Source organism: Nanorana parkeri, unplaced genomic scaffold (assembly GCF_000935625.1).
Source record: "Nanorana parkeri isolate BGI_ZX_2015 unplaced genomic scaffold, ASM93562v1 scaffold313, whole genome shotgun sequence".
Classification (NCBI taxonomy): domain Eukaryota; kingdom Metazoa; phylum Chordata; class Amphibia; order Anura; family Dicroglossidae; genus Nanorana; species Nanorana parkeri.
In genome coordinates this window covers 1,300,513-1,327,723 of record NW_017306581.1, presented here as the reverse complement: position 1 = coordinate 1,327,723, position 27,211 = coordinate 1,300,513, and the positions used below count along the sequence as shown (strand labels likewise).

Here is a 27,211-nt window from a genome sequence, read left to right as displayed (position 1 = left end):
TATATATACATATATCAACCGCAAGAGCAGAAGGAAAAAAGGTAGAAGTATTGAGGTTTGAGAAAGACCCAAAGCGTAGTATTTCGAGAACTTCCTTCATGTATAGTTACATTGACTATAAATGACAAGATAATAGGTCTTATTTCCTTAGAGCGAATGTAGTCTTTTCAATGTATTACTTTTCATTTTGTACACACGAGTGTTATTACAAACAAAATAAAGCTATAGATAGCACTGGTCGTACATGGGGCTTAACATTACCAAACAACAATTGCCATTATACATGGATTAAAATTATACAGGTTTATTTCAACATTATTTCAACATATTAAGATTCTTACCGATACATAAAAAACAGAAACTCTTTATGTGCCATAACACAAAACCTCCAAGATGCCATCAGGTTTTTACCACAACCGCAGAGAGTGTCCAGTTATTTTCACTCAAATGTCCTATGTCACAATAGTGATCCAAATGAATTGATGCTTAATGGTTCAAAGGTGAATTTAACCATATTGGTTTCTTTCTTGTAATCTCATTGGATTAGCAACCAGAAGCAGAAGTGCCCTAGACCTCTTATTTCAGATATATAGGTATGAGGCTCAAGGAACTGTAATGCATGGGCACAGGAAGTACGCTTTTATTGTTCCAAACAAATTCAAGACAAAAGGCAAAATTAAAGTGTTAAATGTTTACTGTACAATATCAAAACTTCACTTTATACGTTCAGGTACATTTTAATGTATGAGAAGGCTTGCTTCTATGTATAGTTTGCAAATATACAGTATTTGTACATGAGAACAGTCATATTTGCTCATTACATATGTTGGATCTGCTTCCTATTTTGTAGTACACTATGGATCTGTTTAACTGCCCCCTTATTAAAAACCCAAATCTATAAGTCGGCCAACTCACTGAAAACAGAAGCACTGCTTGTACTGAATCGCTAAGAGCTCTAATGGCTGATCTACAATTCTCACAACAATAGCATGATATTGGAAGCATAATAAAATAGGCCATATTTACTTATAGGGAATATATAGTCTTTTTATGTAAAATGTGAAAGTTACATCAACAGGGTAGGCTTAGGGTAAACATTGCAATACTATCTCAAAATATGTGCGAACTAAAACATACATGACTTCCCTTTAAGATTATAATAAGCTAGGTGGATGGATGAAGAATGTGATTGGATGCTATGGGCAACATCAACCCTTCTTTTTGGGCACGCTCACATAATGGTATAATTATTATTAGATAATTATTAGATTGTAAGCCCTGACTGGCAGGGCCCTCCTTGCCATCTTGTCTTGAATTGTATTGTAATTGTAATGTCTTCCTTATATTGTAAAAGCGCTGCGCAAACTGTTGGCGCTATATAAATCCTGGATAATAATAATAATAAATTGATAACATAAAACTTATAGATAAAATTAGTCATAATATAACTTAACTAGCATTGTAACGGAGAACCTACATGAGCTAAAACAAAATCATATAAAAAAAATAGACAATACATAAAACAATAGGAATTCGACTCCTGACAAAATGGTGCCATCTTTTGCCATGTCTTGTTACGGCAACTGTTAAGCAAAATGCAATGCCCTCCCAATAGGTGTTCTGGGCATGCCTACGTCACATAGTGTCCTGTAGACTTATGTTCCTGGCACCTGAAGGTCCTGAAGCTGGATGATTATGTCATCCAGACTTTAAAAAGATTTTGGACTGGAACAAGGTAAGCAAAAAAAAAAGAGGAGTGGAGGAGGGTAGGCAAACATTTAAAAAAAAAATAGAAGTCCTACTTTAAGTAGAACCTTTTTCTGTAAAAAAAACACGAATCCTCTACAAAAAAAATAAAATTATTTTACAGTGATTCCTAAATCATAAAAAATCTGTATTCAGCTACTCTAGATTTTGAATTTAATAAGGAATGTGAAAGGATATTAGAGACACTTTCATGGCCCTCTGCCAGCTCTTACACATGATGGCTATGCAAGTATTGCTAAAAGAAATATGACATGTGAGGAATAGAACAGAGGGGGGTCTAGCTTGGCTTTAACCACACTGCCTACGCTTTGCTTTCATGCAGTGGATCGCATTAAGCCATGTTCCTCCAAACTGTCACTTCCCTCATCAGCTACTGACACATCCACATTAAGGGCAACACCATCCCCTGTCTATGGAGCCATCACCTTCACATGTTCAAACACTTCACAATTAACATCATTATGTTTAACTGCATCAGCTACAGCTGACTTGTGTTGTGAACTCTGCAGCAGGATACCATGCATATTTATACTGTCCCTTTTCTCAGGCCTTAGGTTAACAAGCATTTTAACTCATTAAAATAATAATATTAATAATAAAGTGTCTTTATAGTGAGAGTATTGTCATTAGCGGAACTCTAGTTGAGTACAAAATTAGACCTAGACCAATTTTATATGCTCTCTTTAGGCTAAATGAGTGACGCTTTACAAAGGAATAAGGATCTTTATTTTTAACAATGTGACTGTAATATTTAAATCTCATTTGGCACAGCTGAAACTAGCTGCTACTTTTTTTTAAAATGAGGATCCTTATCCTGGTGTTTCAGCTTTGTGAACTGTGAACTAATATTTTAAAGTGGGGTTAAAGGAGAACTATGGGGTTAAGTCTTTTCCCCATAGTTCTCCTTAGGGTAACGGGAGGACACAAACTAGCATCCTCCCGTCACCCTAGGCTCAGTATACCGCGAGCTGCAGCTAGCGGTATACTGAGACGCCGCAGTACACCGCGAGCAGCTGCTCGCGGTATACAGAGACGCCGCAGCTGAAGCGAATCCCGACAATTGTGCTGGGATCCGCCCAGCTGCGTGACTGACACTGTACCCGCCCCCTCCCCCGTCCGTTCCGCCAGTCAGCGCTGGCGGATCGGAGCGGGGAATCCAGCCCCTCCCCTGTCACGGCAGAGAGCCGTGACAGGATCGAGAGGTGAGCGAACGCCGGTATGTGTTCGCTCACCTCCCGATCTACTGAGCCGACCTGTGACAGTCTCATTGTCACAGGTCGGCTAGAACTATGAGGTGAGTGAAAAGCACTCACCTCATAGTTCTCCTTTAATGCAGGAATTTCTGCTAAAAGGAGAGCAGGAGACCATTCACTCTCTGCCCATTTCCTGATGAAATTATATACAAGGTTATTCACAAAAGGGTGAAGAGTTTGGAGAAGGCAGGAGAAGTGAACAATCTAGGCCAAAATAACTGATTTGGAAAGGGAACTGAATTGGAGAATATTTCCAAATCTGCTATTTTGGCCTAAAGTGTTCACTTCTCCTGCCTTCTCCAAACTCTTCACCCTTTTGTGAATAACCCTGATTGAGTTAATAAGCCTTCTCATGGTTTCATATTTTTAGTTTATGAAGAACACAGAGTTCTGGCATATATCAGGGAGTGGCTCATTAACCACATGTAAAATGAGTTTCAGACTTTGATGCAAAAAATATGTTCTTAAAGTGACACTAAACTCAGGAGTTAAATCCTAAAAATGCATTCAAGTACCTCAACTATTAACAACAATGTATCTTATTTTTGTATCACTCATCTGTAGATCCTCAAATCATCTCTGAACTGGTGCTGACACTGTCCTTCCTTCTGGAGGGGGGCTACTTTTGTTCCCCATGGTCCCTGTGTGTGTTGTAAAGTAGTCACAGCTCCAATCTCGCTCCCGTGATGGACTACAATCTCAACACAAAATATTAAAGTAAACATGAGATTGTAGTCCATCACGGGAGCAAGCTTGGAGCGGTGGCTACTGTACAACACACACAGGGACTATGGAGAACAAAAGTAGCCACCCTCCAGAAGGAAGGACAGTGTCAGCACCAATTTAGAGATGATTTGAGGATCTGCAGCTGAGCGATGCACAAAATACTCACATTTTGTTTATAGTTAAGGTACGTTGGTGTATTTTTAAGAATTAACTCCTGAGTTCAATATCACTTTAAGCTTCAAGCAAAGTTGAACTTCAGAGAAACATGTAAACACACTGTTGAAATAGCTTCCCAATGATCTGTAATTCTGCTCAGTTAGTGATCCAGACAGCAAATGGAGCTCTGGGTTTATTTACACATGTTTGCCATGCTAGGCTAAACTGCATCATTGAAAGAAAACTCTATTGTTTACACATCTCAATTACATTATGCACAGCTCAATGATCAGAGGAGTGACCCATCCCACTCTCTTCACTCCCATGAGAGAGAAGGAGAGAGAGAGAGAGAGAGAGAGAGAGAGAGAGAGAGAGAGATACTGAAAGGAAACAGCTACTGTATGAGTGTGCAAATGTCTTAGGCCAATTTTTCTAAGATGGTTATTTTATATCTTCTTGATTAGTGTGTCATTTTGAATGTCTTGAAGAGGAAATATAATTGGACATGGAACAGAAGAGGTAGCAAATCTTCCATCATAGCAAATGTAAGCATAGCAACAAGAGGTCATCTTGCATCATTAAAGTGACATTAAACCCTCAGATTTTTTAACATAAAACAATACTGTAATGTGTGCCTTACTGTAATCCATGGTAGTTTCCCTTCTCTTTGCTGCTCTTCCTTTTAAATCTGTATCTCTTCTCATGCTTGGGGAGAACTTCCCTTTGCAGCTGACTGCCTCTTCCTGTAGTGCTGGCTCAGGTTGCAAGCCTACACACAGACACCATGTAGCCATTCCAGAGACAAGGCAGTCTACCCAGCATGAGAGCAGATACAGATACAGATTTAAAAGGAAGAACAGCAAAGAGAAGGGAAACTACCATGGATTACAGTAAGGCACACATTACAGTATTGTTTTATGTTAAAAAATCTGAGGGTTTAATGTCACTTTAAGGTCTCGTCCAAGAAGAAAGCTCATTGAAGAAAGGTGTTTTCGAATGTATTGTCCAAGCTCTTTTGCAAAAGTACAAATGTTCAAGATTGAGGATTAAGGACCAGAAACAAAGTAGTTGGTTGGCCATGGAAACTGAGTTCAACAAACAGGAAATACATCAAGTTTCAAGAAGTACTAGCAGATTCTTATCCCACATGCAATACCTTGATCTGTCCCTAGTTCATTCTGCTGCATGAAACTGACCGAAACAGCCAAAATCATAAAATAAATATCTGCAGCAAAAAAAAAAAAAAAGAACAGAGAATCCAGTAACAGATGGTATGCCCCACATAAAGCCCTGATCTCAGTCAACCAAGCCAGTACGGGATACTCGAGCTAGCCATATATCTCAAGATTCAGCCTAGTGGGGAGAGAAAAATCACTCAATTCCCCCATCCATGCCACAGAGCATGGAAGGAGGAATCTCCATTGCCGGCTTTTGTAGTGCCGTGGGTGCTGTCAGAATACAAGAATGGTGACAGCAGCTGATTGGCCACTCAGGCCAATCAGCTGTTGCATGGGGGTGGTCACATGTTCCCCATAAGTGAACAGTGTGGATAGATGAATCTCCCGCTGTGAGCTTTGCCTGCAAGCACAGTTTGTTTGAGCAAGGGAGAAAACTGAACGGAGCAAATTTCAGCCGATTCCTGCTTAATCAGACAAAATTCGCTGCATGTGTACCTACCTTTAAGAATCTCTGATGGGATTTTACTTCTGTGCTCACATTGGAGAAAATTCCCTTCAGTTCCCTCAGCGACATCATTCACAAAGACATCGAGGAGACTGCTTCCACTTGGGGCCAGCATTATAAACCCTACAGAGTTTCAAATCTTTCCCTGTCCGAAGCAAACAAACACACAAAGGTTTTGCTGAAGCTCATCTTTATAAACCATTATATGAAATCAGCCAATAATATCCATGAAAAGTATACACAAGCAAAGTTAATTGTTTCTCCGTTAATAAGGAATATTTATGCCATAAAAATGTTTGTGAAATTACATATTCCTTCGTAAACAAAACCCACAGCAAGAACAATCTAGATAGAAGGGTCACTCTACTGCCGTGCTATACCACAAAATCACAGTGCTTACTGGTCTTCTTCAGAAGAGGCTTTTAATCCTTTAGTACACTAAAAGCAGACATTCTATTATTCAATGTATACATTTCATGTGACAACAAAAACGTGGACAGCAGCAATCCAACTCACATAACTTAACGGACACAAAAGAAAAGTGATCTCTTTGTCATCCTCCTTGTAGCTTCTTTCACACTCACACATTGCTATTGTCTGTGACTTTATTTGTACTCCTTTTGACTTCTTCTCGGCCCATCTGCCAGCAATAAGGTGACAGGAAATTTAAGAGCACTTTCCTCTGTTGTGAGGGATTGGATGGTAGGGTAGTTCCACACTTCTCAATCCCTATAGCACAGTCAAGCAACCAAGCTGCAGATGTGCCAATGCCTCTTTGACATTGTTGGACAACAATAACAAAAACATATAAAGGGTCAGTTAGAGTGAAATGGATATTTAGTTTGTGGTTGGGTGTTGGAGGGATGGGTCAGCAAACTTGCATCAAGTATCTTTTGGGAAAACCAGTGACATCTTTTCCATGCTTTTGGCAAGGAGTTGTAGACTTCCTCCTGTATCTTCTCGTAATGGGAATCAGCTGGGTGAGCCAAGAGCAGAGATCTCAGCCCCTGAGGAATATATTAGGCTGGTGGGTGATTTCAACTGGGCAATTAATACTTTATAACAGATAATCATGGAATTCAGGAACAGTTTGGGAAGAATACAAAACAAGAAGCTATAATTAAGCTGGTCACACAGATATGAAGACATTTGATGAAATTAGATATTTTGGAGTCCAACAATCTCACCTTGCAGAGGGCACCAATAGTGACAGCAAGATACTGGCAGAGCCCGGCTGTTCTTTAGGGAGATTCGCTGGGTTGGAAAATTTGGCAAGTACTTCTGTTGTTCTTTGTCAGTTAAGCAGAAATAAGATGTTGCTGATACTTCAAAAGGGGATCCTAGCTTGTTAAACAACATACATGCATGATGCATGATAAAAGGATCATCTAAGGCTTTTATCAGAAACAAGCAATTTCCCTTTTTACTTATTATTAGAGCAATGTTTAAAACAATGCTAAATCCATAGTAACTAATCAGCAACCATTTTTCTTGTTGCTATAAACTTTACAAATCAACATTGCATTCTGTACTCTCCTCTTAAAAAAAGCTCACTTAAAGTGCATTTCCAATTTTGCAAACAAATTTGAGAAAACCCCTCTATGCGCTTGCAATGTGTTCCTATTCACACCGAATACCTAAAAATAATGCATAGGTTCTAGATCTTTAACCCTTTGTTGGGACAGACAATGTTCAAATCTAGTTTACAACTGATAATGAGATCTTTTGGCACAGCACAGACAGGGTTAATTATGTTAACATTAACCTGCCTAGCCCCTGCCCCTGCATCTCAGAGCAAAAGCTAGTACAGAGAACAACTTTTCTTTCAGAATAGAGCATGTTTTGTGCAAGCAGAAGCTTAACAAATTAGGGATGCACCGATATATTGGCCGCCGAAACATATCGGCCGGATAATGTGCCATTTTCTGGCCGATATAGAGATGCATCCGTTCTTTTTCTCTTCCCCGCTGGGCACTGCTCTGTGTCCCAGCGGGGAGGAGATAAACTGTCACAGGTGGCCGAGTGCTGCGGGAGGAGAGCTCTGTGAGCGGCCGGTGTATCTCCTCCCACACCGCTCAGCCTCCTGTGACAGATCAGGAGAGCTGCGGTGTGGGCGAAGACAGCTTGCAGTACTGTCACAGGAGGATGAGCTCTGCTCGCTCAGCCTCCTGGGACAGCTGTCAGGATGGAGAGTGGGTACAAGCAGTCAGGGATTAGTGAGTGTTTGGAAATAATTGAGGACATAGTACATTTACTATAGCCTCAAATATGAATGAATGGGAAGTGATCTACATCACCTCCTGTTTATAACAAAGTTTATAAAAAATAAATAAAAATAAAATATTTGAAAACATTTTGAAAAAGTTACAATAAAAAACATTTTCGGTCTGACATTTTTTTTCCATTTTGGTTTCGTTTCGGTTTTGAAATTTTCATTTTAAGTTATGGTATGTCTCTAAGGTAAAAGGGTGAATACATTGTTAAAATACATATGTGTGAACCACTTACTACTAAAAGATGTGTAATTCTGACCAGCCAGTCTCTAAGTGTGACCAGCCATTCTGATGAATCACACAAGTTTCGCACAGATAGGCCGGTGGCACACCTATTTTCTGGGTCGGCTTTGCAGCTTCCTGTGTCACCTTTTTGCCTTAAGCTGGCCATACACCTATCTATTATTGTTTCGAAAGACCATTCATGGACGATTTCCGAACGATAATCCTTAGGTGTATGGGCACCTTTAGCCTTCAATAAATGAACACCATTACAATGCTTATACCATCTCTAATGAGCAGGAAGGAGATTGGTATAGCTGTAAAGCTGAACCAGGAAGTATCAAACTCAGGTTTCTGGTTGTGTGTGAATCGCCACGTTGGCTGCACAGAATTTTGGGCAGTTAAGCCAGTCCACAAAGGTGCCTGCATGTTGATAAGATTTGGATAAAGTCATCCAATGCAGTATAAATATAAAAACACTTTACAATACTATAGGGTCTACTATACTATCCTTAAAAAGTATCCATTTGCTGACTAGAAAATATAAAAATGATACAAGTGTGTATGATGTCAACCCTTTATTTTCAGGCTAAACGGTCTGATATTTGTATAATAAACAGGATTTTTAGTGCTGTCCCTTTCCTGTATAATGGATCTTATTAATCTACTAACAAGCATTGCTACTTCAATTGCCATTGAGTCAACACAAGCGCTCATCATCGTAACACAAAAATGCTATTATTGCTCACACATCAGGCTTTGGAGCGGTGAGCAAATAAGCTCAGATAAAAATAAATATAAACCTTTGCGGAGGCTCTGAATTAGCTGCAGGTGTCCAGGCTTTTTATGTGTTTATATATGAAATCCAATTGGTGCCACAATGCAAACAATGAACAAAATGTGCGTTCATAGTATGTGAGGACGTTTTAATGGTCAACATGGTGGCTTCTTTATGATTATATTTATTTAATGTATCAGGCCAGGAACAGGAATATCGTTAAACAAATCCCATTTCGAGTGCTGTGTTTAAATACACAAAAGAGTAAGATTGGTGCTCAAGATAGGAGTGGTATGAACAGCTAAGGACCAGCAGGTTATAATATAAAAGTACACACGTACACAAGTCACAGTTATGAAAGTGAAAATATACGAGATTGCTCAAAGGATACAAGCAGGAGAAGGCTTGTCAGTTATGGTCCTGATATGGCTTGTACAGGGACCCTATTTAGCACCTGTGTTCAAGCTAAACTCTTCGAGAAGCAAATTGTTAGAATACACATAATTGTATCTATTGCAATAACGCCTGCAGTATACATTTCGGTCAGTAGATGGAAGTGTTTATAAGTTCTGTTATATCTATGGTATATACTCCGTTGTATTGAATAAGGTAGAGAATAAAGTTGTGGCTTCCTTCCTGTTTCCAATACAAGAGGCATATGCATTCTTACTTAAATCATGGTTTGCTTTGTGTATTTCTTGCAGATCTGTGCAGTAATTTTGCATGAAACATTGCTTTTGTGCAATCCTTGTAAAAGAAGGAGTATTGCAGCATTTTAAAAATTATAGTTGTGTTCCAAAGGGACCAAGTGCATGTAGTACTTGGTTCCGTTCTGACCCATGCTGTAGTTTCTGAGCTAATGCTGTTGACAGTGCGTCTCCCTTTCCCCCACTGCTGTCTGACTATACTGCCCACAAGGAGAAGAATATTTAAGGAGGTCCGACTGACAGTGTTCTTCCTTGGCAGCAGACGCATGCTGGAAAAAAACAACGTCATTCAGCACAGCAGAAGGAGGGGTCAGCTCAGATCACAACACAAACACAGGAGTATCAGACAGGGATGTGTGATCAGCCGGCCCCTACTAAATATATGCTGCACTGACTGGAAGAATAGTGTATATAACTTCCCTGAGGCACTTCCAACCATGCATTTCACTGTCTTATGGAAATTACTTTTTGAGCAATCAGTGATATGAAGAGCTGGATAGCACAAGGAAGTGTATGAAAGTTGACCATGCACAATTGCTGGAGGCAGAGAGGATAAAACGAGTCTAGAACATTTCAGGAAATTTGGGCAGCATCCAGCTTTCTACACATGAATAGTGGAAAGGAAGACAGGAGAAACTTGACAGGAGAGGAATAAGAAAGACAGACATGAAAAAGGACCACACATAAGTGACTGCATGTAATATATGATGCTATGGTCACATTCACACTCAGTGGTGCCTGGACACTTTTCTACAAACTTTTCTAACAAAGTCAGCACATTGTATGTTTACTAGCAACCCAAATCACATAACCCTGCCAGCGCTGCCTGTGTCAGAATAGTTTGCATAACTTCCTCCAGGTGCACCCTGGTAACTGAGTGTGCTCAGGGGGTGGTGGCTACAGTGCTGTAGCTCCCTCATAGGAATGACCATAAATTGGGGTTCAGTCTGGGGTAGAGCACACAGATATGACAAACAGAAAAGAAGCGTGATTTAATTGCACAGCATGCCACGGACCTAAATGGGTGCATGCAACATGGTCCCAAGGATTTTTTATGCCGCAGTAATATTTCTTCTTCCAGCCACTAATGCTCTCTCCTTGTGCAGGGTGACTGGTCTTGTATCTGCCCCTTCTCTAGTTTTTTGCAGTCAGCCTGTAGTGTGTAGGCATGCAGGGTCCCTACATTAGCTCTGCTCTCTACACAAACTATGTGCCGTATAGTAATGTCACTGCTGCTTTTACAGGTAATAATGGGGTTTAAAAGGCATATGGTTCATACAAAGTAGATCCTTTGTGGCCACTGAGGAAATAGATTTTAAATAAAGTTTTGGTACCTGGAGTTCACCTTTAAAACGGACCTCAACTTAAGCCACTTTATCTTTTAAACACTGTGAGACAAGTCAGCAGTGAATGATAAAGCAATATTCTGAAGCTGCTCACTAGGCCTACTTTGTCATCCATACAGCAAGCACTATGCAGGTTTAAGGTGGCCGCCATATTAGTGGAGCCACAAGCTTTCGCCGAGCAGCTCTTCCTGTTCCTAGATACCACCCCACTGATGACTCCTTCAGAGTAATACATTAGTCAGAAGCAGGAGTAGGCAGGTTATGCCTCTTTTGATACCAATGTTGTTATAGGCTCCTGTGGGGCTAGAAATACTGGGGGTGCCTAGAAACTCTCACATGTGGAAAAGCTTTCCTGCTTCTATTAAGTAATTATATGCTAACTGTAATTTTTTTTCTTTAACTAATTGTTTTACCACATTAAATTGTGCTGATGAATTCCTGTTAGAGAGCCAATTAAATAAGATTTGATAAGGTTTGGGTTAAGACTGTTCTTATTTTGACCTATACAAATGGAGTGGTGCCTTTATCTTCCAATTCCTTTTCACAATTCTGCAGGAACTTCTCCAAAAAGGGTCCCTGGACCCTGGGAGAGAGTTGTCTACGTATCTCCATGTGCTTCTCATCATAGACTTTGAGACACCATGTAGTCCAGTGCTCCTCACTTTCTCCACTATACAAAACAACCAAAGCAGTGCTCTAAAAACACTCTCCCAGCATTGAGTGGGCATGACAGAAACATTGCCCTTTAACAGACTGGTGCAAGTCAAACCCAGCATTAGGAAGGCACATAGCCAGTGTTGAAACATGTAGCATGTGCCCCCTCACAATTCCTTACTGCATTCCAATTTATTACAATTTCAGGTAAATAATATAAAAATTAAACTGCAAATGCCATTCAGAAAATGTAACTGTCTCAGAAGGTTTATAAGTGTCTCTTAATCTGAGATATATATAATCCCTCTCAGCCAGATTCAAGTTTCCTCAATTCTGGGTGAGACTACAGGCACACATGACCCTGTGAGGAGTAAACTCAACTTTGTGTGCAGAAGACAAGATTTGAAGAATAGAGGAGTTCATATTTCAGGGCTTCTGGGGCAAGCACCTTGAAAGAGTCTCTATTGCACTTTTTTGTAATTTATTATAAAAACAGAGGTCTATATTGAGATATAGGCAAGGCCACATGCTGCATCAATGCAGTAAAGGGAGTGAGAGCAAGTTAACTCAGAGGCTATCCCATTCCTTCTATGCTGCAATAACATGTGAGGCCCATAATCAGACAAACTGGGTATACCCAATATATTCTCAACATATTTATTGCCATATATGTCTCAGTGTCTGTACTCCCATAGGTTAGAGTAGGACCACAACACAGAGGCCCCTTGACCCAGCATATGACTTTCACACGCTGCCTATTTTAAAATGTATGGAACCAAGACCTGTATGTGTTAGAAACAATATAGGTTTACTAGGTCCCCAGGCTTGAAGGACTTAATTCTGGGGAATCTTGTAGAATGTACTGGGCATGTCATGACCTACCCCATGCCACTTTGCACCTCCCTAGCTTCTAATACAAATTTGCCTGAATTTGCCATTTTCCCTTTCTACACATCATCAGTGGAAGAATAATAAATATACACATTTCCAACTGGTCATACTGACAATTTATCCAGTTATTGTGCTATTTTTGCATGCACACACACAAACACCATCATATATTATTCCAGAATAGTAAGGATTGACCTTTTAAAATGACAATTCCTAGATTACATAAAAAAATTAGATATAGATATATATATCCTCAAGACCCTTTTCTAGTTTTGACTAGAGTAGTGAGCGCTCAGAACAGCTATCAGATTATTTCTGTTGCCAAGGCCCACCTGGGTAGATTTACCCTCTCCATTAGACCTGGTGACCATTGTCAGTGGGACAGAAAGTAAAAATAAATGTCCCCAGAGCAGGAAGAGAGGGGAAGTCTTCTAATGGTGACACTTGTTTGGATGACAACTGTCTCGGAGAGGATTTCCCTAACTTTGGAGAGATTTCATCACACTTTCCTCTTATTTTTTCAGAGCAGAAAGTGAAGGGAAATCTCTTCAATATGACAAAGACAGCAAAAAAGAAACTGATAGTGGGTTTCAACCATTCACTACTGCAGCCACAATTTTAAAATTATTTAATTATGCATATACTTTAAAGCTAGTGGAAAACTGACTGCATAGGACAAGCTTGTACAAAATCATGTGCATGAGGTAGTGGCCTCCCATGAATATTTCAGGCTCTCATATGTGGCCATCTTACAGCTTGCATTATACCAGCTACTACATTATGCATTTCCAAGCAGTGATCACCGCCCCGCATTTGTTCAGTCTTATCAGTCGCACAGATAAAATCATTGCACAATTGCTGTACATTAATACTCATCACTCAAGCATCAACAAATGTTTCTTGTTGACCAAAGTAAACACCCCACACCTGTTTTGTGTCAAAGACGCAATCTCGGGAAAAGAGAAACCAACGATAAAACAATAAAAGGAAAAATAATAATGAGAGTGGGAGTTCACAATAGCTGCACTTAGGGCCTATGAAAATTAAATATAAGGCACTTGGGTTTTATTGAAGTGCGGCTGCCCACACTTGTCCTAATTCCCAGCCACTGTGAAGTGGTTGGGTCTCAGCACTGCTAGCTGGTATTACCATATTCATTAAGCTGGTAGTCTATGGAAAGCAGGAGGTGTCAATGGCAGCTTCATTCTTTTAAAGGGTGTTTGATCCTGTCCCCAATTTAGCCACAATAAACTATATTGACAAGCTGATTGAACGCAGGCAATGACGGAGGTTTCAAAGCCAGTGTGGCATGCCTGGAGATGAGAATGGAAGAATAATGGCATCAAGGGTACACAACCCAAATGATTTACAAACACAACAAACCTGAAACAAGAGGATTAAGAGGAATAAATTAGCACGAGATTAAGGGGCAACCTAGCACCTGTGTATGTGTGAACGGATACTGCATGAATATTAGAATACCACAACCCTTGTTTAAAAGGGAACTCTAACTTATATCATATAATGTTTAAACAATATGTATGGAACTGCCAACTCCCACTCACCACCTAAAAGCAGCCACAGGACTCCTGTGCACAATCAGTCTCATTAACCACTTGCCCCTTTCAGCCTGACGAAAGGTTGCTTCCAAACTTAGCACATCACTGACCCTCAATAAACTGAATTATTTTGATTTCTCCCTTCTAAAATCTTTGATTTTGATCCAATAGTGTGTAAATCCTACTGCCCTGCTCCAATTGGGGCAAACAAGGGCATATCATTTAAAAATAACCCAATCCTGGATTCTAATGCAAACACATATACTTGGTTGTCTCTAAGAGGTATAGGAAGGACTTGAAGAAAGGTTGTGGGTCCAAAACCAAAATTTGCACAGATTTGGACTAAAAACTTCAGCAACACTCTCCGAAAATCTGAGGTGATCTACAAGAATGGGTTCATCCATAGACTAGCGAACACGTTTACATCTACATGGTTGGTTCCCATGCTTTTCTCTCAGGTTAGAGCACTTTTACCAATTGCGGGCCCATTCCATTTGCAGGGTGAGATAAAGAAATACAGTACAGCAATGCTCCAGTGACACTGTGACAACCTTAGACAGAAAGTATAAACTCTCTTACACTTGGTCCTCGTGAGATTGGGTACTTGTAACTTGAACATTTTTTGTAGTGTTGTATAGAGTGGAGAAAGGTTAGAACCTCTGTCAGATTTTTATCGCCGTCTATGTTCCCATTTTGGAGACCCTCTCTTCCTGTCCCAATCATAAGTGCACTAATTATTAGCATCCAATCCACATTTAACTGATATCAGCTGTATAGTATATGTAGCTCTAAGTTAATTATGTCAGTCATATCAATAATCATAAATATAAGGTAGCAGCTTTCAATATAGCATATATGGTACTAGTCTAATGTGGGACTGATTTAGAGAAAGAGATTATTATTATTATTATTATTATTAATATTATACAGGATGGATATAGCGCCAACAGTTTGCGCAGCGCTTTACAATATAAGGAAGACATTACAATTACAATACAATTCAAGACAAGATGGTAAGGAGTGCTCTGCCCGTGAGAACTTACAATCTATAAGATGATGCCTTGAACTGTTAAAACAGTGACACCTTTGAAAGTTGTCCTATATACTTCCTCTACTGTTTTTTAAACCCACTGGGCTACCAATGGAGATTGCTCCAGAAATCTGGCCATTTGAAGGTTCTAAAATTCAAAGGTTTAACTGTTTCCTGCTATTGGCTGTATAAGTGAACACAATGACAAAATCTGTTCTTAATGTTTACTTTGTACGACAAGAAAATCTTTGGTGCATGTACTATGTTGGTACATCTTTCTTTTGGTTTCTGTTGCCTCCTGTTAAATTGGTTCAGGTGTCATGGCCTATAAGTTTCCAAATAAAAAAGTCATACCATAAGACAGATCTGACGATTTTCAAAGAGCAATCTAGGACAGCATAGCTGAACTGGAATGTGAGCTGAATTGGGGAATTGTTCAGCTATTTTGGCCTAGATTGTTCCCTTCTCCTGCCTTCTCCAAACGCTTCACCCTTTAGTGAATAACTCTGTAAATGTGCACTTTAAAATATTGGCATATTAAATGTTTGTTTGTGATATTTACATGCTAAGGGTCAAGTCAAGCTGGCACCAAACTCAATCTTCCATCTTCTCTAATGGAAGTCGCTCCCTTGCAAAAACGACGGCTACTGATTAAGCATATGCGACATAGGGCTAATTTTTAATCTATTTCTGCACTTTATTGCTGCTGATCTCCTGCAGTCTTTTTAGACACTTCCTGTCTACATGCACTCGCTCAACATTGTTCTAGACCATACTTCTGATGGTGACAACTGTGGACCACTTCTGAGCAATATTTATCGGCACAGCTACCCCAGGGAAGCCTATGACAGGCTGACAATGCAGAAACACAGTTGGAAGATGGTTGTCCCCAAAATGCCAGGAAGTGCCTGGACAAGATCCTTCATGGCAGAATCACTAGATGTTCTTGTAATGAAAGCTACAGATTTAATAAAGACTGTAGACAACTTTTGAAATTAAAATTTTTGTTTTCCAAAATCTGTTCCACCAAGATTCCAAAATAAACTGTATTACCTCAATGTATCCATGCCTCAGTGTATTGCTTGCAACCAAACAACTACAGCATCCATTTAATCACTTCAGCTGGTTCATGAAAATTATCTGATGGGCCACAGCACAGGCAGCACGTGCTCACCCAATACCGCCACCAAAGTGTGAAATGTGTTAAGGCTTCAGTAGGTGATACAGAGGTGTAAACTGCTCCTGACTAAGGATGCCAAACTGCCTAACAGTACTGTTACTGACACTGTCAAGCTGTCATTAAAATAAAATAAATATATAACAAAAGGCTTAACAAAATTAGCAAAAAACATGCATTAGCACTATCAATCTGGTTATTTATTCAGGCCCAAGGACACCTTGCTTTCGCAACACCCTATCAGCAATCAGGGAATGCATTGTGAAACTGGGTGTTTGTTGTACCAAGTGAAAATATGCTTGTTTGACCGGAGATGGTTTACATACAGTGAAAGAACAGTTGCTTTACACCCTGATGTATTAGCTCAGCAAATGATCAGCATATTGAAACAACTAAAGACTAAGCAGGAATAGCAAATAAAAAAAAAACCCCAATTATCAAAAAAAGTCTCTCTTTCTTTAGAGACTCTGTCACAGCCCATTCAGGGAAAATTGACAGAGTCTCTAGCTAGCCCATCCCTGAACCAATTATACTCAACTTTGCCATACTTCCCCACAAATCCATTGAGCCTTGGAGAAATACCCAGTTCTTCCAGGTATGAGGGAGCAGGTGACCAAACCCCATGATGCAGTGCTCAACCCTGATGGCTATTGTCAAGGCCTGAACACTGTCACATTAGGGAGGGGATGCTGTCATCAACCTTGTGTAAGCTCCGACTCCATCAAACACAAAGCTTACACCGTTATGGACTCTTTAGTTCCAAAGCAACAAGGAAGCGGAGGGGGGAGCATGGGGAAGGTGAAGATAAGTGGTTTGGGGGGACATTAGGAAAAGACTCTTTGCCATAAGCAATGGCAGGAAAGGTAAAAAAAAAAAAAGGCTGGGGGAAATCAGAAACAAAGAGGAATAAAAACAGATATTAAAGTTGAAAACAGTATTTTCTAAAAGAAAATTGGAAATTGTTTATGATAAACAGCAAACAAAATGTCGTCTGGTTAGGCTTTATCTCCACTTTAAAGCAGAGCTATGGCTTTAAAAAAGAGCCTTACCATCTCCTACTTTTTTGCCAATATCCCCCTATATATACCTAAAATCAAGGATTCTTCTGGTTAGTCACACAATGTTCTGGGTTACTCTTTATCTTTTTCCAGTGGCAGTGATGGGCAGTCTTCCATACTGAGAGCGCCACTGACCTTATGGCATCAGCATCACTCTCTGCAGTATTATACCTTAGATCCAGACTAATGCCCCCCCCCGGAGGGTAGGTTTAGGTTTAAAAGGGTGACCTTAATTCAACCCAGAAGAGAACTGGTTTTGGATGTCTGGGGTAAATCTACAGGGGACAGTGCTAAAGAGGAGGTGAGTAAAAAAAAAAAAAGGGTTGATGAAACTGTATTTGAGTTATAGGCTATGGTCTGGATATACAGTGTATATATACATATATAAATTGTAGAATTGGTAAGGTGCACATGTAAAGTTTCTCATTTCTTAGGTGTGCCTATGGCTGACTGCTTTCAGCTCCGCTGCCTGCTTAAATCATGTAACCCAAAGTAGTCTTCTTCAGAAAAATACAGTTTCTGACATTCAATATCTCCAAAGAACAACAATTTTGTGTGTCCCAACTTTTTTGCGACGCTCACTTAAAAGCACATCATTTATACGCCCACAGTTACTCTATATCAATCGGCATTCCCCCTTCTGCTAACAAACATGCCATTTTCCTTGTACCCACACTGACTGCACCTTACAATAAGTAAACCTTTACATGACCTCTTGTCTCTTATAAACGTCCACCTCCTCTCACCACTTCCACTCGTCCTGGGCTCTGTCAATGGCTTGTTTACAGCCGATTGACCCTCTTCTCTCCTTCAATTGTCCACATGACCTCTTACAATCTGTTTTACGCCCACAGCATGCTCCTGGAACGATGCTCACAAAATTGGCCGGTGACTTTCTCAAAGCTCCATGGCCAAATTTCTATTAGGCCAGCAGCCCTAGAAGGGGCTCTGGGACATTTTTAGCATAGTTGTCCCCTTGTTCTGTGGCTGGTCATACATATAATGAAACATAAGTCTATATAATTAGCTATACATGTGTAGGTTTATTAGGGATGTGATCACATTAGATTGGTGATTTGATAAAAAAAAATATTTTCATCCAGAAGGAATGATTAATACTGGTACAAAATGCATTTGATTTCAACAATATTATTTTTCTTTGTTGTGTTGAACAATCATTTGGTGAAATCTGTGAATGATCTATCATTTATAGTTAGGCATATGGCCAATATATGGTCTTCATGACACTGTTAAGACCTGCTGACATTGTTTGTGATGTGTTAATGCAGTGTGCGCAGCCTATTCATCTGATTGGATCCTGGTCCAGAAGAAATCTTTTAACATGCACTGTGGTGAACCATAGGACCGTTGTGTTCTGTAGGTGTTTTGGGTGACATTCAATATGAATGGCACCGCAATGCATTGCAATGTGCGCCATTCATAACTGTGCATTGCGGCTTGTGTTTTCCCACGCAATACCACAATGCACTGGTGTGAACTGCCACAGAGAACAATATATATCAATGTTTCAGAAGGTAGGACTGTCTGTTGTCCAAGGCAACCAGATATTCCCTTTCAACACCCCACCTCAAGAGGAAGCAGAAAACCTGTTTGGCTTCTATTGCCAATAAGGGGAGTTAACCCTTTGATAAATAAGCTTGCTGAATTTTTGATGTGGTTTCCAGCAAACACATCTTCCATAGAAATGATATCTCTGCCTGTAAAATGCATTAAAGCTGCACCAAATAAATACAGCTGTGTTATTTGGCCAAACCGACTGAATTAGAGAAATCAATAGATTCTTCCATCTAACTAAAAAGTATAGATAGAGGAATCTCTACCTGCCAGCCATTGTATTCGGATAGCTGGCACCTGCAGCTGCTTGAATAATGACTGCATCTAACTGGCTGCATTCACTGTTCGACAATTTTCCACCCATCTCCTTTGGATTTTTCAATCAAAGTTTGTTGATCCCCATGTCTCAAATTTTAACCAATTCAGTTGTAATTAGTAAAATCTGAGCCATGTATGGCTAGCATTTACATCGCGCTTCAGCTGTTTCCTGCTAAATCAGCTGGCATTCGATTCGTGGGTGGCTCTACCTGCACCACCTGGCCTGACAAATATATTCACACAATTGGATTCTTAGACATACAGTTAAATACAATTTGCTGCTGGAACTGAACCCTGCAGTGTGTTTTGTACCCACTAGAGCAGGGCTCAAAATTTGGAAATTCAGTCAGGCACGCGGTCACGTATCGCGTACCTGACTATGAGAGCAGCCGCTCCTTGCTGTCCTGTCCTGGCTCCGTTACTTTGTATTTTATATGTGGGGATGTGGAGGGCCGCAATGTTTACATTGCTTTATCTTAATATTGTTGTTGTTAATATTTATTTTTGTAACTTTATTCTGCCTTCAACATTTAAAAGTGTAATTTCATAAGATAATTTAAGAGGGTGGGTTTAGGGGCGGAGTTAAGGCCGAGGCAGGGTTGGGGTTAGGTGGGGCAACTGGTGGCGAGTAACTCTTAAGGCCTGGCTAGTAGCTCAGGACTTGAAATTTTGAGCCCTGCACTAGAGTGTCCTGTTGGAATTGGACCCAGTAATGTATTTTGTTGGAATAAGACCCTCTAGTATCCTTTGTGGGGATTAGACCCACTAATGGGTTTTGTGGAAATTGGACCCATCAGTGTGTTCTGTTGGACTTGAACCAGAAATTGTGTACTGCTGGAACTGGATTTGGACTTTCCGACAACTGGACCAGACAGTGTGTTTTGTGGAAAATGGACCACTGGTGTTTTTTTGCGTGAATTGGGTCCACCAGTGAGTTTTGTGAAAATGGACACGTCAATGTTCTGTGGTAATTGGACCCACTAATAGATTTAAGAAAATTGGACCTGCCAGTGTTCTGTGACAACTGGACCCACTAATAGTTCTAGGAAAATTGGACCTGCCAGTGTCTTTGTGGGAACTGGACCAACTAGTGTGTTCTGTAGGAAGTGGACCCTGTAGTGTTTCCATTTTGGAATTGCACCCACTAGTTGATTCTGTGTAAATTAGAGCCACCAGTGTGTTCTGTGAGAAATATGACCCATCAAGGTTTTTTGTGTGGACTCACTAGTCTGTTCTTTGGAAGTTGGACTACCCAGTGTGTTCTGTTGGAAATTAATTCGGCAGTGTTGGAACTGGATTCGGCAATGTGTTCTCTTGGATCTGGACCCTTCGGTCTGTTTTCTGGGAAATGGAACACTGGTATTTTCTGTGGGAACGGAGCATACCAGTGTGTTTTGTGGGAACTAGACCCAGGTATGGAAACACAATAGGGTTACCAGTGTCATTGTGACTCCCCAGTCACATTCACAGTATCTTAGAAACGTTTTTTAACAATTGGATTTCGAGAACCAGCTGAATGCTAACTGCTTGTCTATTATCCAGTGACACTGAATGGCTCATCCTCACATGAACAGCATAGATTCACATTGGCTGTACTTCTGCAGTTGCTGCCAGGCAAGAGAAGATTCTCTATATAGATGGGAAAGGCACCCAAGGTTTCCAGATGTAATAAAATCTGCCCAATACCTATTTAACTAGCCAAATTCTCTCTCAAAAAAAGTAGACACATGAAAAGGGTTATTCAAAAATCACCCAAATAACATAATTTTTAAAAATGTTTTGCTACTTTATTTTTTTTTACATTTGTAGAAGAACATGGAGCTAACACATAAGGGGACACTTTAAGCTAGTATCCAGTCCATGTACTGCAACAGAACCTGCTAAAAATGTTTCTGAGAATTTAATTGACTACTGCATCATTTTTTTGGATACCCATTACAGGTTTTTGATTGGCTCTAAGCATATACAGTATGCTGTTTAGTATGCTGTATTAGATTTGGCCATGGCAGAGTATAAAATTCACATTTATTGTTCTAGGGGATGACTATTAGAATCTTACTGGCTGATATGCATCAACAGTATTTTTGAAGCCAGCAGATTTGAAACCTTGAGTGTCTAGTAGAACAAATGTTATTATCACTGTTCAGATTAGTAAATAGGACTACCAGGTGCAAACATGTAATTCTAGTGTCCTTCTGATAACCGGCTTTTGAAGGGATACATTTCTGTCCTCCTACCTCCACCCACTAATGCTTTCCTTCCCTGCAGAGCTCATGGAGTGAAGAGCTGTCAGTGTATTGTGAACCGATCTTGACATCCTCATTATTAGTGTTTTTGACAAAGGTAGACCTGATCCATTTTTCTTCTGTGTCTTTCATAGTATACACACTAGTCCTTGTACTATGAAATCACTAGATTGCCCACTACAAACACCAAGGGGGTCTATTTTTACCCAAGATTCATACATTTCATTGGAAAGATATGTCGATATGTGAATCCTGGGTAAAAGTTGTGTTAAACCGATATTAAAGTCAAAAGCCTTTTAAGTTATTTTAAATACAGATTAAACCACTTAAAATAGATGTTGCTCCTTGATGTTTAAAAATGTTAGCTTCCTGAAGAATCAGCTGGTCCCCAGAGCACTAGTCCTGATATCCTGTTTTAAGGTGGCTCTCTTCCCTGATCACTGACTACTTGTAAATAACTGGACATAGTATGAGTTACTATGTACAAGTTATGAATAAATAGGAAGTGATCTACATCACTTCCTGTTCATTCATAGTTGTGTACATAGTAAACATACTATCTCCACAATGTATGAATGAACAGGAAAACTTGTGTAGAGGCTTCCTGTTCATTTATAACAGGGGATGCTGAAAAATAGATTGTGGACTCTGTGTCCTCGATCTCTTTTTCTGTTATAAAAGGGAAATATCAGGGGTCTGTTTAGATAAGAAAGTTTTGAAAGCTTGCTGCATGTGCACTTCTAGGTGCCTGCTCTTCACACCAGCACGAATCCAAACACCCCCCCCCTCCCCCCCCAAAAAAAAGCCCCAAGAAAAAGTCTATTTCAGATCCTTTGGAATGTCACACTTTTTTGATTTATATTTTTATATTTGCAGTATATCAATAATTTTTAAAAAAAGCTCTCATGACTCCCAGTAGCTTCATTTGTACCCCAAGTGGGCAACGTTGCCCACATTTGCCACTCATGGGTCCACACTACCTTTGGGGTTTATCAAAAAAAAGGTTTATAAAAAACAAGAAAATGTAGAGTTCCACTTCAAAGGTATTAAAGAAAAGATATACAGTATATCAACAGCTTAGGATTTTATGCACATATGTGCACTTTAAATCTTAATTATATAGCTGGAAATGTGAATTATTCATGAGATGACTGGTTGGATGAAACACATTATCATAACAAGCATTAAGTGTTATTCAGAAATATAAATTCACTGGTAACATATTTACCTGGTTATAAGTCTATTATTTGTTAGGGAAACAGTTACACGTTTGTCTTATCGCACCATGTGTCTGGTTCCCACCAAGTGTCATGATTTCTGGAAATAGGTGTGATTGATAAAAAGAGTAAACAGCTTAAGTACAAGTTCTAACAAACTAGGAGAATTATTCTTATATTCTGTATATGTGCATATACAGTATATGGGCAAAACCCTGTGGACATCTGATCATCACACCTATATGAGCTTTCTGGACATCCAATTCTAAAACCATTGGCATTAATATGCTGTTGGTTTTCTCTTTGCTGAAAGGATTTCCACAAGATTTTAGAGTGTGTCTTTGCTCATTTGGCCAAAAGAGCATTGGGGAGGTCAGGTACTGATGCTGGATAAAATGACCTGGCTTGCAATCGGTGTTCTAATTCATGCCAAAGGTGTTCACTAGGGTTGAGGTCAGGCCTCTGCGCAGAATACTTCAGTTCCTCAACACCATACTCACTAAACCATATACACAGTATATACACACACTCACTTCTTGGTTACAGACTGGTACAGAATGGCGGTGAAGTACTTGGATGAGACACATGTCCCTGTTCTGGGTCCTCACTTGTCCTTGACTGTACACACCCTTGCCTTGAGGTTAAGCCCTGCGCTCTGTAATAAACTGTCAAATGGCAGAATGTCAATGAGCAGTAGAAGCTCAGAAATTTGACAGATGAATGACAGAGGAGGGGCTCGGAGCTAAATCTAGATGTTGAGGCCCCACATACAGCCTGGGACTAGGATCCAATTAGGGCTTCAACTAATGATGAGTTTCATAATCGGTTAGTTGGCCAATTATTTTTCCGATTAATCGGATACAAAATAAATACCATCCTTAATTTAAAATAAAATACTGTACACAAATGCCGTGTTACTTCAGAATAAAACTGCATGCACAATTTTTTGCAATCGCACTGCACTTGAACGCACGGCATTGCAGTACCGTGCATTCCAGTGCGGGCGATCACACTGTGGGTGGGAGGCGCGTTTGGGGTGCCATTGAAATGAATGGCGCTGCAATGTATCTCCCGCAGCAGAATTTGTCAGGCGGAAACCGAAAATGACTTTTTTCCCACCTTTTATAATTTTTTATTTAATAATTGTATTGTAAGCACATGGTGCCTGAAGAGCTTCAGTCAGGGAATGACAGCTGCCAGTGGCAAGATTCCGCAGATGGCAGCTGAACGTAAATACAGCAGGTAGTGGGCTGCTTCAATAGCCAATAGCAGGCTGGCCATTGTCCCCACCCACTGCTTGCTGTGCCCTCCTCCCAGCATGGAGGAGAGAGCTAGGGGATCCAACCAACTATGACAACTATTCTAATTATCGATTATTATCAATTAATCGATTAGTTGGTTGCAGCCCTAGATCCAATAAGGATTCACAGCGACACATAAATTGTTCCAAATACTAACACAGGTACCTGCAAGCACCACAAGATGCCGGAGTTTAAACATTGTTGCTATCTTAGAATCATTTTAGGCTAGCTCAGGTTAACTTTAATGGCTGCAATATAAGGTGCTGGAATCAATCAAAATATACTAAAAATATACTACCTGCCTCCGCAGTAAAGACAAGAAGGCTCTACTACAATTACAAAAGGTCTAACCTCTAAGGCTTAATTAGGTGGTGCAGAACAAAGAAGACACATACCATTTTTGAGGTGTTTCGTTATATGTAAGGTCAAAATCACCATAGAGTGTAGCTCTATTTGCAATTACAGTATAAGGGTTCCACCTACAAAAGGACTAGGTGGTTCACGTGGATCGAGATGTTCTGAATTTTCTCAAATATGGCCTACAGATATTGACTATATGAAAAAGAGAATTAAACTGCTGAAACTGTTATTTTTGTGACCCTTACTGCATAGTAATTTGAAACATGGCGGCCTCGGTGAGGAAGAAGGAGGCGGGCCCGGCGATGGAGCCCACTATAGAGAGTCTATGGTGGGCTCTGCAGGGTCACCCTCAGGTGGGATCTCGAGTGGGCTCTGCAAGGGGTATAATTAGAAATCACGGGGCCCCATACAAAATTTTGCTATGGGCCCCTGTGATTTCTAGTTACGCCCCTGTATGGGAGAGTACATCATGAGCCGATTGCTTTTAGGCTCTATGTGTCTGATTGAAAGCCAAAACTCCCATGTGAAAATAACAGGCAGGAAGGGCAGGTAATAGGTCTCTCCTCTGAAACACTCAGTTTTGCCGGTATTTCCAGCTTGAGCTATTAAACTCTGTTTTTTTCCCAATAGAGCTGCCAAAAATAGATAGGTACACATGTAAATGGAAGCCTACAGCACCACCTGCTGGTTTGAAATGGAAAACAATATTCAATTTCCAAGTACTGACCATATTAGACTCATCTCTTCAGGGAAGCCTATCCCACCTCAACCTAATCACTGAACCATCATGTTCTCAAACAATTCATCCCCACACAGCTACCACCTCTTGTATCACTTCTCTCTCCATTTTAGGTTGTAAGCCCTCAGGGGCAGGGCCATCCTTACCTTCTTGTCTTGAATTGTATTGTGATTGTGTGTGTCTTCCTTTTCTACTGTTCCATATATTGTAAGGCGCTGCGCAAACTGTTGGCGCTATATAAATCCTATATAATAATATTAAATAAACCAATAAATACAATATATACAAAACAAGTATACATTCATTCCTACATTCATTGAGCATAAAACACTGAGTTATCAAACCAAGTGCCTTGCCAGGCTTTTAAATGAAGGCGCCGATGATGATATGCAAACTGCGGTAATCAATTAGATTTCATTTTACTGTGGTTAGACCAGTGATAAACGAATTTTGTTGGTTGCTATGGGTTACTTCTTACCTTAATAAATAAGTTTTATGGCTGTGATGTCCTTTTTGGTCAGCTACATACTGCTAATTTCTGGTCCTCTCAGGAAACACTGATTGATATTAGATTTACAGCTTCATTTTACAGTTACTTTAAATGTGCAATGTTTTATAACGTACCTCTTTTTCTTTTTCCTTCAGCTTTGATTTCAGAACATTTTCCATTTCTTCCTTTTGCTGATGCAGCTGTAAATAGAAATACTGATTTTACGAATACTTATAACTGATTACCTTTATATGAACTTAACAGTGACTGGAATCACTTTGTTTGGAATACATCAGGGAAGGGAAGTCCTTGTAAGGTTATTATTTCTGTCTATGTACCCGCTGTGGAGATAGGGTCTTTCTATTTTTGTATTTCCAAACATGTTCTGTCCCGATGACAACGGTGACCAGGACAAAAAGTAATAAGGCATATATACATTTACAGTTTTCATCAGAATAGGAAGAAAAGGGGGACATCCTCCACTGAGCAGATCCGTGATGGTGATAATGGTTTAAACGTGGGCCTCCCTTGATATTGGAATGGTAGAAGAGGCATCCCCAAGACTCTCAAGGCTGATTGGTGATTTCAAATACTGGCACTCACATTTAAGGGTATCTCTGGTCAAAAACCAACAGGTCTATTCACTATAGGGTGAAGAGTTTGGAGAAGGCAGGAGAAGTGAACAACCTAGGCCAAAATAGCTGAACTGGAAAATGTATCCAATTCAGCTCACTTTCCAGTTCAGCTATGTTGTCCTAGATTGTTCACTTCTCCTGCCTTCTCCAAACTCTTCACCCTTTTGTGAAAAACCCTGTAAAAATAAATCTGTATTTCTATATTAAATGTCCATAAATTCTATCTCACTCCTAATACCCTTATTGATCTAGAATCTTGCAATCTTATTTATTGAAGATAAATATGCACTGAGTGAAACCGTGCAGTGACACGGTTTCACTCAGTCCTGTGAATATGCAAAACTCAACCCTGTAGTCTGAACTACAACTCAACAGCTGAACACTGTAACATCACCATTGCTTGTTGGAAGCAATGCATGATGGGCTATGAAGCCTTGAAAAATTAAGATTACAGCACATCAAGCAGCAGGGAAAGAGACGCAAAGCACATTTGGATTCAGGAAGTTGATGGAAGTGATGGGCAGACGGAAGGTAGTACTCACTACATAAAAGGGATTTTTTTCAACTAAGCTTTGATTGTATTATCAAAAACAACTCTAGTATGTATTCCTATTACAATGCTGATGTTTTACCAGGATAGCAAATGCTAGGACTTTAGTGTACTACTTCTCTTGGACAACCAATAATTATCAGTTTTCACTTTTATAAACTGATGCTTTAATTTTTTAAATAATAAAATATGTTTTTGACAGTTATATATTTTCTACAGGGTGAATCCGCAATGGCCTATTTTTAACTGACTAAGCTGGATCTTTGCATCTCTGATAGGATATAGAAATGGTGTACTTTTCTTTGAAACACACGGTAGTCTGTATAATCTGATCTCCCTTTGTTTTGGCCTACTGCTATTTTGATTTTACTTGGATTCCACTACCCATTGCCTGCAAGTGTCAAATATGACAAATAAAAAAATGCACTGTATATACAATGTATATACAATATATATACAGTATATATACACAATATATTAAATATATATATATATATATA

At 39.8% G+C, this 27,211-nt stretch overlaps 1 protein-coding gene across 1 annotated transcript in view; it reads right to left on the bottom strand.

Annotated features, from left to right (window-relative positions):
- Window positions 1-27,211, bottom strand: part of CUNH10orf67 (chromosome unknown C10orf67 homolog) — a 94,373-nt gene that overhangs the window by 25,355 nt on the left and 41,807 nt on the right. Inside the window, exon 9 of the mRNA XM_018557951.1 lies at window positions 25,661-25,726. Coding sequence (XP_018413453.1) covers window positions 25,661-25,726 — 66 coding nt within the window. The remainder of the gene's footprint in view (window positions 1-25,660; window positions 25,727-27,211) is intronic.